This window comes from Alosa pseudoharengus, unplaced genomic scaffold, assembly GCF_046254945.1.
Source record: "Alosa pseudoharengus isolate Yale_2024_CS ecotype anadromous, Long Island Sound unplaced genomic scaffold, YU_APseudo_1.1 YU_APseudo_1.1_scf_16, whole genome shotgun sequence".
In the NCBI taxonomy this organism is placed as follows: Eukaryota; Metazoa; Chordata; class Actinopteri; order Clupeiformes; family Clupeidae; genus Alosa; species Alosa pseudoharengus.
Window position 1 is genome coordinate 25,182,135 of NW_027468630.1, and position 14,024 is coordinate 25,196,158.

The window sequence follows — 14,024 nt, forward strand, 5'->3', positions numbered from 1 at the left end:
CATGTATTTCTGCAAATCCTTAATGTTTCTGTCACATTCAGTGACAGCTGCTGAAAAAAGAAGTCGCATACATACACACACAGTCTCCCTCTCTCTCTCCCTCTCTCTCTCACACACACACACACACAGACAGAGAGAGAGAGAGAGAGAGAGAGAGACTAGTAAGGGGAAACTGTTCTATATAAAATCTACATAAAATGCATAAAAAGGAGAGAGTGAGAGAGAGTCCTGCTGGCTGCCTCCATCAGCAGCGGTGAGAATGAGAGAGTGATGATGGTCCCTGTGGTTTTATGAATCTCTCTCGAGGAAGATGGGTAGGGGTAAGTCCCCAACCTCCCACACACACACACACACACTCACACACACCTCCCGCTGGTCACCCGTGCAAACTACTGTGCAGCGAGGAGCTCCAACTCGGATTGGTGAGAGTCAGGCGCTCCACGGTCGGCTTCTTGGCTGGGCTCAGAGTCGTGCCGCACCTGGTCGCCAGCGCAAAGGGCGAGGGAGAGCATCTGTCTGTATGTCCACGAAAGAGAGAAAGTACAGTAAGCGGGTCTCGTTCTCCGAAGACGAAGATGAGCAGTGCTGGAAAGAGGAGAACGGCGGTGTGGATGCACATTACGTGAAATCCGTCAAGACCTTTAGAGATTGCTCAGGATATTACCGATATAATATGTGAGTGTTTGCATGAATTCACCTCATTGCAGAACGAGTAAAGCTATGATAATATAGAGCTGCTGCATATGTCAAAAAAATTAGCGTCATGTTAACATGTTTGAGGAAGTTTTAAAATACAATCCAGATATTTTTCATTTGCTTTTTTTTTTAAGGATAGGTCTTGTTTCAGCGTGTTGATTCGCCACGTGCATTTGATTTAGGTAGACATTATGGTTAATTTGACAGTGAATACAACTTTATAAGACAAAAGGTGCAAGGTTCTGAAAATATCTAGGCAAGTACTAGGCAATAGTTTCCTGTACAGCATCGCGGCAGTACCATCTAGTGGACGAAACTATGATTCGCTATTTACGGTGTGGCGTTTACTTGGAAGATGTGATTTGTATTCTTGATTAAGAAAACAATGTAGCCTATTGCTCTCTAAAAGGCATATTTGTCTACTAATCTATACAAAAAATCTTCTTTAATCTTCTTTAAAAACATCGTTGTTTAAATGAAATTGATGTTTTATTCTAAACGACCTCCTGGATTAATAACTGCGTTGTCGCGTTGGTGGAGTAGGCCTATAGGCGAATGAATCAACAACCTGCGAAGACGAGCAGCATCCCATCATTCCACTGAAACTATCTTGAGCATCAGCTAATTTCTAAACTATCCATAGCGTTGATTATATTGCAAACTGACATACAATTTCACAGCAGTAATCAATGGCATCAAGCGTGGGTGATGCCATTGATTAAAAGTCATCCATTTGTCCCTCAGCCGACCAGTCAAATCAAGTCAGGTAGGCCTACTGTGTAATTGGATGTTTATACTCATGCAGTTATGCTTGTTGCAAGGGTGAGAAACAACAAAAAATGCTTTGTAGATAATGAATGGCATTTTGTAAGGGCATACACCAGGCTCAACGTGCACACAAATGTATTAAGCGAGGTGTACATGATGTAGAAAAGTACAATATGACAGTAGGCTAGGTTATACAGTACATAGAAGGGACACTTGATGTCATAATAATCAAGCACATAACAAAGTTTCGTTGCAGATGACCAAAGATTGCCCAAGATATGAGCTCACTTCCTGTTTGGTGGCTTCACAACTAATTTAGAACACAAAAAAATCAAAAAGCCAACTTTGGTTTGAATATCTTCTGGAGCAAATTTGATGGATATTGGAAAAAGGAAAATTGAGGCCCTTGATCTTCATTGATAAAATCCAGTATGACCGCTATATGAATTACACTGATATAAGTTGCCATGTTAGCCTGTGGACAAAAAAAACATTTGTACTGGTTACAGCGCACCCTAGTGTTCAAAAGATGCCAAATTGTCGGAGTGTCCGGACAATGGGTGCAACTTTGCTTTCATATATCAAAACATTGCTGAGATAGGTATGGCACTATTGTCTGTTTGGTAGCTCCGTTGCTAAATATAATTGTCTGTGATGACCATGGTATTTCAAAAGTTTCAAAAACCATACAGTTCAGGCGCATGCTAGCCTAGGAATACCCATATGAACCTGAATTTGGGATTTGCTGTGCAGGTCCGTCTGGCCAAGAGGCCATTGAAGCCCATTTCAAATGTCCCTAAAATACGGGCACGCATACCTAATCCGGCATGGACATGTATTTCTTTCAAATTGAGTAATCAACTGCATTTAAAACCTTCGTTTATGAGATTATTAGACTTCTGAAGCGATTTGGTAAGAATTTAATGCACCAATTTAAGATTAATTTCACTACTAGTTATACATCCCTGCTGGAATTGCTAAGTCAATTAACCTTTTCCAGACCCAAGGTCTGCGTGCTAACCAGGCTAGGCGCATGCATTAACACACATCCAATTTCCACCTGTTGGTGCCACTAGTGTTGAATGGCAGACCTGACATTTGGTGAAAAGAATCAGGCAACTGTCTTCAGATCTCAACCTTTTACCCATAGACTCCCATGCAGAAGGGAATAAAGAAAAGCTAGAAAACTAGGAGCTAGGAAACCCATGGAGCTAGAAAACCCATAGAGCTAGAAAACCCATGGCTTCCTTAGACTCAGCCTTTTCACAAATTATCACAGGTAAATTTGGATGAATTCATATTTGGATGAAACTTTGAATCATTAAAAGAGACATAGAATGGAAACCACTTTTGCCTTGGTTTTGATAAATTAGGAGAGGCTGTGCATAACCAAAGAACCATCATGAACATGAGGCATGGTTGTCACCTCCTTCATATGAAAATCTTGAACTCAGAAATAGCCACTAAAACATGGGCGAATTAGAAAAAGCCTACATGTGATGTCAAATATCACAAAGCAATTATAGTTCAATTGTGGTTGCCTAAGAGGGCGCCATTTAGGGTCAGTCATGGCCTACAGGTTAGGGCTTCGGGCTTGTAACCGAAGGGTTGCCGGTTCGATCCCTGACCCAGTAAGAAAAATGTGGGTGGGGGAAGTGGTTGAGCACTGCTCTCCCATGCCCACATCCACGGCTGAAGTGCCCTTGAGCAAGGCACCTAACCCCTCACTGCTCCCTGAGCGCTGCTGTAGCTGTGTGTGTTTCACTAATTCACAGATTGGGATAAATGCAGAGACCAAATTTCCCTCACAGGATCAAAAGAGTATATATACTTATGCCTATATATTTAGTCAAAAGGACCAGTTGTCCAGTTGGGACTTTTGAAAAGTTTGGAAATCCGATTGCTTGAATGGCATTGAAGTATCCATCCTCTCAGTACGGATTTCTTAGGAATGTCTAGGAAATTAGCAATAACTTAGTCATTTGACAGGATGTTGAACAACAACTTGCGTGCTGCTAGCAGCTTGTCACTGTCACCAGAAACGCATATTTCCCACCCCCGTAGCAGGAGGCTGCCACTGAGCCAGAGACGGGCCAGAGCTGGCCCAGGTTCCCCCCAGGCCCGGCTGCCTTTGGAGCCAGCAGCCCGGAGCTGTGTAGGAGGGCCATGACAGCAGTCGTAAATCCAATTACACCTTGTTGCTGGGGGTGGCTAATGATGCCAGGCCCAGACGTCATTCCAACTGTTTTCAGTAAATGCTCCTGGAGGATCCAATCTGGTTGTGGTGGTGGAGGAGGAGGTGGTCAGTCTGGACTGGTAGCGCTATCATTATGCGCCTTAAAACTCACAGATTGCTGTGTGTGGATAAAGGGCATTATTATGCAGGAGGTTACATACAGTATGTCTCTGACTCTGCATTATGCTTCAGGGCAGTAGTGTTGCTCTTGCAGTTCAGTTAGTGACATAATAAGGCAATGGAGAGAGATGCTGTGTTCATCAACAGAGATTAAAAGTATTTTTTTTTACAAAATGTAAAAAGTTTGACAGAATGTGTGAGCTGAAGCTCCTGTAAGGTCTTTCATTTATGAAATGGGAATCCATCAAAAAATTTCCCAAGAGACCGACGTCTTTAATATTGATCTGCCCCAATTTTGCTTAAAGGGTTTTAAAATGTATCTTTGACTCAGACCGAATGTGCCTAAAGTGAGCCCAGTGGCTTCTACATCTCTTCAAGCGCATTGCAGATAGGCACCAACATGAATGTGCTGACACTTTTTGACGCTTGCCTGACAAGCATTTGATTAAAAAAAATGGATTTTATTGAGCTGCTCCTTCAAAGAACAAATAGAACTGAATCATAATCTACACAGCAGTGGCAAAAGCAGTGGGACCGAACTTTGGCATCTAATGCCACTGATCTTTGAAAACGACGTGCGCCACACTCATGTCGGTGCCTATGTGTGGAGGCCTCAAGAAAAGTATGCAGGTGCTGCGCTCACTGAGAGGTTCATCTGTGGATACTCTGTCTTGTAGAAGATAGCAGCAAATAGTAATATTGTTAGCAGCAAAACACATCAATCACTAGAGAAAATATAAAACATGGCTACCACCAAATCTATTAATCTGTGGTTGAAACCACAGGAAAGCATTGCTACTCCACTAAAGGACTTATCTCAAGGACGCAGCTTAATACGTATTTCTCCCATTAATCATACCATGATGATGGAACTTTTTTGAGCATAATTCTTTATTCAGGATTCGAACCATGATTTTATCTTTTTGTGCTGTTTTGTCTGTGATGTGAAGAATAAGTGGTGGATTACTTATCGTTACACATCCGGTTGGCTAGAGTCTCAGGAACTACCTTACTTTCAAATAAGGCTTTGGCCTGTCATCAGACCATGATAAGGCCAATGCATGCAGTAATTTAACTGCAGCAAGCCTGCATCTTTAGAGAAATCACTGAATGTGATACACACTACTGTGTGAATAAGATGGTGACTGTGACTCAGGAAGCGTGATCCAAGCAAACTTGAAACACTACACAGTATGATCTCTAATTTGTATGGCACACAATGCCCGTATACAATGTGTTAATACTGACCTGCAGAAATGAATGCTAATTTTATTTATTAGCAAAAAGAAGTTTATGGAAGTGTACTGTTGTTCTACTTATTTTGAACTAAACATACCTTACTTTTAGGGCTGCACAATTAATCGAATTTTAATCACGATCACGATTTTGGCTTCCCACGATCAAATTTGCGTGATCGAGCGATATTAAAAATGCGTGCTCTACCCATAGAACCAACCTGGCAACCCATAGAGCGCTCCGCTTCAAAACAAATCAAGCGCTCCTTAAACCTGTCTGACCATGTGCCTGCATGCAGCCTACCAATCTGCTCAGCCTGATGCACTGCAACGTTTGGATGCACTGTGGACTAGTAGCATTATGTTAACTATTAGTAGGCCAGTTAGACTATACAAAAAACGACGATCAAAAATCAAATGTGTGGCACAGCAAAAGGCCAGAGCTTGTCCCTCGAAACGGATCATCCGTTGTTCGAAAATATTTCGGATTTCAGGCAAGTGAAGTTAACCAAAAACATAAGCAAGGCAGGGCTCTCAACTCATACCTACGTGAAACACATCACATGACGTAAACCACACATGCCTTTTTTAATCACGTTAACTTTTAGTCCTTGTTTGCTTTCTCATGGCTTCCTCCGATATAGGCCTAGCCAATTAATAAGAGTTGAGCTAACAACGGGATCCGTGAATTTTATTCATGTATTTTATAAGGGACTGTACGATATTTAGCGGGGGGGGGGAGGGCCGGTCGCCAGACGATCGGGTTAAAAATGTTCTGCCTGGCCCTCCCCCCTGGTCAAATTTTTTTTTCCAGGGGCCTCCCCCCGGCTCAAAAAAATTCTCCTAGGCCCTCCCCCCTACGTGAATCAAATAAAACTGGTCGAAAAATGACGTTTACAAGGTTAAAACGGCCAGCAAATGTCATAAGCACACATACACACACGGGGCTACAAACCAGTGTTGCGCGGGTTTGGTCACAAGCGGCCCGCGGTCGCCCGATATTTTAATCAACCCGACCGCAACTCGGACCGCGAATATTAATTAGGACAAAATTATACCCAACCCGCGATCCGACCCGCTTATTTACAAAATGTGTGCTTTTGGTTATAGCCTGCATGCAGTAGTCCATTTCTGTAAAACAAACTAATTTATTTGCGAAACTTTATGTAGTAGAACTACACGCAGGCAAGCAGGACATAATGTTTGCGCAGGATAGAGAATGAGAATAAGAGCGCAAGCACGCACGCAACCACCAAGGATTAGAACACTAAGATAAGATTTGGCCATGGACATACTTCTTTCGAAAATAGAAATGGGGAGGCAAGGTAGCCTAGGCAAGAGAGATACATTGCTGGTCAAAACGTTAGCGTAAGAACTGGTTTAAAATGCTGAATGAAGCACAAAGCTTTACTAAAGCACATCCACTGTTTAAAGTCACAAACACAACGAACTAAGGTAACTTTTATGCATGCGCGAACCTATACATAGGCTACCGGTAGATATGGCTGTGTAGTCTGTGCCATAATATTTATTCCTGCAGGCTGCCCATTTCGGCTGTCATACTTTTAAATGGCTTCGCAAGAAGTAGGCCTACATAGACCATAACTTGTACTACTGTCATCTTCTTTAAGAACTTTTCCCAATATTTCCCATAGCCTATATCGCTTTTCCTGAAGGGGTCTTTATTATTTTAACTCGCGTCTTCAGCTTCTTTACTGTTGACTTACTGTATTGATGCTTTACTGTATTGATGCTAGCCTTCTCGTGATATTTTAAGTAGGCCTATTTGTAAAAAATATATATTTAATTAATTTTAACTGACCCGCCCGCCAATGACACGAATATCATTAAAATATTTGGTTTATGACCCATAACCGCAGGTGACCTGCAAGCTTACGAGGGGAGTTGTGGGAGATTCAGGTAGGGTTGCGACTTTTTGGACTCGCCCACTCTGTCAAAGAGACGTGAATCATGTTTTGGCCTACAAACCTTTTAAAATATCGAAAACGGATCATTGATCAGGGGGAAAAAATATCATCAGGAAAAAAGAATTTTCCTCGGCCCTCCCCCCAGGCCAAAAACTTTCTCCTGGGCCTTCCCCTAAGGCTTAAAAAATTATCTTAGGCCCTCCCCCCCCCCGGTAAATATCGTACAGTCCCTAAGCTACATGTGCAACCTACAATGCACAAGCGTTTCAAGACAGCCTACTTTTAAACGAGTGAACAATAATGAAAATGTAGCCTACACGTCAGTGTTTTACATATCAACGAATGACTAAACCATGTCCAAACTGTGGCCCGCACTTTAATCCGGTCCAGTTTATCATAGGCCGCTCGCTATTTATTTCCAGCGATAGACAACGTTGTGGTTAACTTTAGGCTACCATACTGCAAACTGCTTTACACTCTTCTTAGAGAACGTTTACAATGTCAATGTCAAAACAGCTTGTTACATCGAGATACATATCTCCATTGCAGCCGATCTAACTACGTTATGTTACTCCATTTAATTGGGAACGCATTTGAGCGTGCACAAGAGGGAGAGAGCAAGATGGCAACAGTAGTTTCCACTACTGACCATTTATAAACTGTGAGAGGGCACAGCCATTATAGCACAGCACTAGCCATAGGCTATATTTGAGTGGAGCGGGCAAAGAATCTTAAAGTGACAGTGCACCATTTATAAATAAATTAAACAGCATCAAATTAACAGTATTTGTTAAGAAATACATTTTCTACAACAAAATTACTTTCATTTAAATAATACAAAACATTATTATTATTAGTAGTAGTATTATTATTATTTGTGTTTATTACACGGCTCTTCACAAGGCAAGTAGAACGCTCCATTGACTTGAATGGGATTTCCCAAAGTTCTAGCGGTCATTATTTCTTGGGAAAGGAACTCTGAAAAAATAATGACCTCCGCCGCGCGTCGTGGTCCGGTTCGCCCTGTCGGGACTTATTTTCCCAATAATGACCGGCATTCTATACATTATCCCTTAGGTATTATTTAATATTATTCACAGTCAAGTCTATATTTGCAGTAATTTAGGGGAGTATGTGAGGGGAAGAATTTGGGTGAGCCAGATAGCAAGTCCAATATGTTTGGGGAAAAAATATTTTTGTCACTAAAATTAATTAATAATCGTGATAAATAATCGTGATCTCAATATTGATCAAAATAATCGTGATTATCATTTTGGCCAAAATCGTGCAGCCCTATGTCTGGGTCAGAGGTTTTGATGCCTCTGTTCCTGTGTCACTCTATCAGATACATCTAACATCAAAGTTGGTAACTGGTAAGGTTGTGGTTGGCGCCACCTGTTCGACATGCGTGTCCTGTGGGTGTTGGCAATGCTGTGGTGCAGACTGACTGCTGCCTACTGCCACCTATGGATGGGAGCTCTGGTTTTGCTCAATGTCTGATCCAGACTAGGGTATCCAGAGGTTATTGGCCAGACTTTTATGGCTAGTGTTAAAATTTGTTTTCAATGATTACATTGGTGTAACGCTTCTAGTTTGAGTTCATTTTTGGACATCTTGGATAGGTCTCCATGTGAGATGGTGTTCCTTTGGTAGGATTTTGGTTTGGTTTTCTCTTATTGAGTGTACTGTGTACCTTCAGTGGTTTCTCTTGTCCTGTCTTTCCTTCATCCCCAGGTACCAGGATGTAGGAAGATGTTTTGAGACCATGGGAGGTCTTTATTTTTCTTTGTATGGAGGTTTCCCTACAGCAAACCTCTTTTAGGGAAGGAGGTGTTACGACCTAGTAGGGCTGTAACGATACACCAACCTCACGATTCGGTTTGTATCATGATTTTTGACCCACGGTTCGATACGAATCTCGATTTTTCTTTCTTTTTTTTTTTTTTGGGGGGGGGGGTAGACATTAAATAACATTTTAATAGCCTCCCTTAGAACACCAGAGGATTACAATATAATATATCTATTATTTTATATCCTGATATAAAAATATTTTTCTGAATGACTGATATTTATGACAGCACACTTTATGCAGATTAGCCTATAGCCTAGGCCTACTATTTTTTATTACAACTCTACCTCTTTAATTCAGCTGTCTGGTTGAAGCCTGGAAATATTGTAAACAAAGTAGCATATAGCTTAGCCTATCATAGTTTACTGATTGGACTGTTCAGTTTCCCAAGGTAATAGGCTACTTGTTCTCCTTGGGACAGGCCCTTTTGGGAAACGTTGGTATTGAGATGATCAGTCAACTTCAATGCAAGAGTTTTAAACAAATATGTGCAGCATGCTAATGATGCTAAGCGGATTTAATAGTAATTTAGCTAGTCGTCTATGGGTCCTTGCTTTCACGATTGTGAATGTTTTATTTAAGTCGCGCGTGTTCATTGAGCAGGAGAGGGAGGGAGAGTGAGAGGGAGGGAGCGCGAGAGAGAGCGGGGCAAGGAGAGGGGGTTTACTTCTACACTGTTTGGTAAAGTTGCACACATAGTCTACAATGAAAGCAAGGAGAGGTATGAAATTATTAATTATTTATTTATTTGTTTTTGGACAACGTAGGCTACCGATAAGTAAAGCGGGAGTTGTGGGTTGCTTTTGCGGCTGCATAAGCTGCAAAGCACTGCGTGAAACACTAGAAAGGGTGTGTCGCGATTCTGCCTTTTCACACCGCGACACAGTATCGTGGATATGAATGTCACGGTTTCGGTTTCGAATCGTAAATCGTTACAGCCGTACGACCTAGCCTAGAAATCTAGACGCACCCTAGCGGCGGCAAATTAATTTGCTCAGCTTGTACGTCTAGTATCGAACCATAGGAATTTCTATTGGCTTAACACCGTGGATGACGGCCAATCACAGCGCTCTATTTCGTTAGAGAGTCTTAAGGCGGGCTTAACAGGATAACGACATCCTGCGACGGTGAACAACAAGGAAGGTGGCTATGGCAAACGAAGAGCGGTTGTTTGAATCGGCGTTGGCGTCAACTTTGGAGGAGTTGGACTTGTGCTTTTCTTTGAAAGTAGATCAACACAATGCACTTAAGTCATTCCTTTCGAAGAAGGATGTATTTGCCTTTTTGCCGACCGGATACGGATATGGTCGTAGCGCTGGCCTATTGCATGCCTAGGCAGTTTGAAAGACAATTCTCTGCCCGCCCCTTGGATTAAGCGAGGTGAATGATTCGATGCCAGACTATACATGTCAATGATATAGGATGGCCCGCCAGGCTAGTTACGACCCCCTGTGCCCTCCTCAGGCCATCCCATGTCAGTGCACGGGTGGGGTTGGACCTGGGGAGGTTAATTGGTAATTGGGTGCACATGTAACCAGGTGCTGCTATATTAGGGGCTGTCCTCTCTTTCCCAAGAGGCACTTTTCTTCTTTCATGCAGGCACCTATTTTGACTTTCTCTTGCACTGGCACTTTTCACTATCCTTTATTCTAGATCTCTCTACTTCTCTCTTTTCTTAATCTACTCATTTAGTCTCTCACGTAATCTACTGACACTTACATTGCATCCCCTAGACATCTTGTATTTGGGTAACGTTGCTTTGCGTTGATTTATTAAATTATTATTTGCTTTGAAGCTTGTTGTCCGTGTCCCTCTTTATGTTTCGGTCTGGTAACGAGCTGGCCGTAACAGGTAATAAAATGCATTTTCTTATTAATACATATCCTCTAATTACACACCAAGAACTCATTCAGGGCCCTATTTTGGTGATCCAAAACCTGTCAGAAAGCAGATTATTATCCCAGCGCAAAGTTTATTCTTATCTTGCACGCAGATTTTCCGCTAGAAAAAAATGGTGCCGGTCAAAGTGACCGGCAGAGGTTTCGTTTTCCGGACATTTTGATGATATGCCGGTCAAATATCCTATTATCGCTTCTTAATTAGTCAAGTTGAGGAAAACTGGAGACAGGCTATGTAGCTTAAAGAATAACATCAGGCTGAATAGAATGCAACATGTTCATTAGCCTAACTTACGTAAACATGCCTAACAAGATCTAGCCAGTATGTATGTTTTCATGGACAGCAAGAGTCCGCTTCGTTCATTGTTTTAAAAAGGCTATGTTGTTTGTTGCTGCTACCCACGTTATCTCCAGTGGTTCCACTGTTTAACTTGCACAGATGCGCACACACAAGAATGAGCGCTCACACCACTACCCCCTAAGGCTATGCCTCTTTATTTGAAAACAATAAATTAAGAAATGTTTCCTATTCTGGGAAATGTTTAGTTACTTTTTCTTTCGGTCTGCGGTTCAATGATACCGTTTAATTGTGCCGGAAATGATCCGCGGACCAGCAATCTCCTCGTCGAGGAGGCCTAACCCTGCAAATTATAAACAGAGAAAGCATAGGCCTACTGTATGCTTTGGGTACAGTAGGCCTATAGGGTACTTTGGCAGCTCAGCCGGTAGTCACATATTTATGTGCAGCATCTGATGTGAATCTGTGAACGTTTTTACTTAGCACAAAGAAAAATTGAAAAAGGTTTTCCCTTCAGAGGATTCTCTTTGGAGCCATTTTCCCCTAGCCTTGTTAGCACCAGATTGCTTCTCAAATCTCATTTGAGATTGAAAGTGGGTCTGAAAAGGCTTCATTGACTTCCAGGGGCATAACCAGCAGTGAAATAAAAATTAAATTGGTGTATTGTTACCAAATTGTTTCAAAAGTACAGCAATCAAATCTTTCTTGTAAATGAAGGTTTTAAATGCAGTAGTTTATTCAATTCCAAAGAAAATACATGTCCATATATGTTAACCCTGGCGCTATCAGCGCAGCCATTGGTTGTGTTGAATATACTGCTCTATCTGTCATCATATAAAACCCGCTACATGCCGCAAGATATTGTGATTGGTGCCCGGGTTTTTGGAACATTGGAAATGGGTGTCAATGGCCTCCTTGCCAGACTGACCTGCAGAGCAAATTTCAAGAGCGTATCTCCTAAAACCACTTCTCACAAAAGATCTATTTACAGCATGCCATTTACAGTGCCCTTTTCCAACAAAGTTGTGTCCCATTGCTGTTCATATACAGTAGGTTACTGTATGTGCTGAGCGATATGCTTTTGGTGTCAGATCTTGAAATGCATTCCATCACAGTACATGCCTGCTGATGGAACGAAAAAAAGTAATTAAAAGTAGTATTCATAATTCATAAAACCTTAGAACATTTATGGTCTGGTCATTAAAGAGGTTTTGCCATTAGTAAATTAATTAGTTAAAAGGCACCGGCTGGCAGACTGATCTAGAAGATTATTCTCCATCCGTAAGGACTTCTATTGTCTTGGTATGCTCTCAGGAATGACGGATGATGTCAGGTTACTTTACAAAGCAATTTATGGATCATGCATGTTTGTAGTGTATGTATGTGTATGTATGTATGTATGTAGGTAGGTATGTATTCATGTATATATTATGTATGCATGCATGTGTGTACGGTATGGGGTGAATGGAGGCGGATGGGGTGAATGCTCTTCCCCTTTGCTACAGTGACCTTCTCACCTGTTTTATGTTTGATGTTGTACAAGTACATCATGCTATTGTATCATCGTGTTGGTTAAATTTGATGAAATATCAGATTAAATCCTGAACAGGGAGTTATATAATTCTTTATCCACAATATCTACTGAACAAAGAACCTAAAGAAGAAATCTATCCTGAAAATAATCCTAAACAGTTTGTCCGTCTATTTGAAGTGTGTTCCGTATAATTCATTCCTGGGCAGGGTCATGCGTGTAATTGTGGCAAAGCAGTCATTGCTGTTGCAACGGAATGGAAAGACACGTTTAAATTGATCTGGTGACTCTCTCGCCGTAGAAGCACATCCAGTCTCCATCTGAGAGGGAAAAAATCCCTTCCACGGCTTTGGCTCCCTGTGAATTCATTTGGGTCGTAAGCCTTCGAGACTTCTCAGTCCGTCCCGGTGAAAATAATTTTCTGTTCTCAAGAGAAACTCTCAAGGACCCCCCCCCCCCCCCCCCCCCTCTGTGGTTTGGTGCCTGTGGCGGTAAATCAATTCAGTTGCCCAATATATATGTTCCTTGTATTACGTTTAGAAAAAGCCATTGAGCCTTGATGTCTCATGGAGACCTTCGAATGTTGTTTATCGGCGTTTACTGAGGTTCGGCTCAGGTAGAGTTAATAGAATCATTATTGCTCTTGGCCTGGTGATACACCACATGGACTGGTTGCTGTTTCCAATGGCTGATAATGGTGCCAAGGCCTATAAAAAAAACAGACGGGCTTAGCTTATATCTTCCCATAATATGGCCTATAGACAAGTCTCTCCCACGTGACTGAAGTGGTCCAGAGGCATACGTGTGTGCTTTTAATTCAGCTTTGTATTAAAACTCATGTAGCATGTAGTCTTAGTCACAAAGTCATATTGATTTATCATAAACAATACTTATAAGATCGTACCTTACATAATACCGTATGGTACACAACTTCTTGTGAAGGCCATTGCTTTTTCCAAACTATTGCAATGCATTGTTAGCTGGCCTACCTGCTTGTGTTTTGAGACCATTACAGATGATTCAGAATGCAGTGGCACGTCTCTTCCACCCATCTGTGAAATGAAGGTTCCAAATAAAGTGGATACATTTTAAGCAGTGTCACTGTAAAAAGGAAACGTCAGGGCTGTCTAATTTATCAAACCACTTGACATTACAATTACATAAACCAGTCTAGTTCTGAATGACACACAACATTATTATGTTTAAATAGTAATTTCAATTGAGCGTTCCATTTATCTAATTGAATCACGTAAGCAAAGTGTATATACATTGTAAAAAAAATGTTAGGATTTAATTAGGTTGAGCTAATATATTTTTCCACAACAATGAATTCATCAGAACCATATTAGATGAATGTGAAGCATCTATGTCATTTCGGAACCAGGAAGGCAAATGAATGCCCTTGTTCCCATAAGCCCATGCAAGAACACTGAGATCCATGTTGGCAAAAGTTTTCACATAGGTT

At 41.5% G+C, this 14,024-nt stretch overlaps 1 protein-coding gene across 1 annotated transcript in view; it reads left to right on the top strand.

The window, feature by feature from the left end:
* Positions 1-517: 517 nt before the first annotated feature.
* Positions 518-14,024, top strand: part of trpc3 (transient receptor potential cation channel, subfamily C, member 3) — a 38,348-nt gene continuing 24,841 nt past the window's right edge. Inside the window, exon 1 of the mRNA XM_076287543.1 lies at positions 518-675. Coding sequence (XP_076143658.1) covers positions 521-675 — 155 coding nt within the window. The 5' untranslated portion in view covers positions 518-520. The remainder of the gene's footprint in view (positions 676-14,024) is intronic.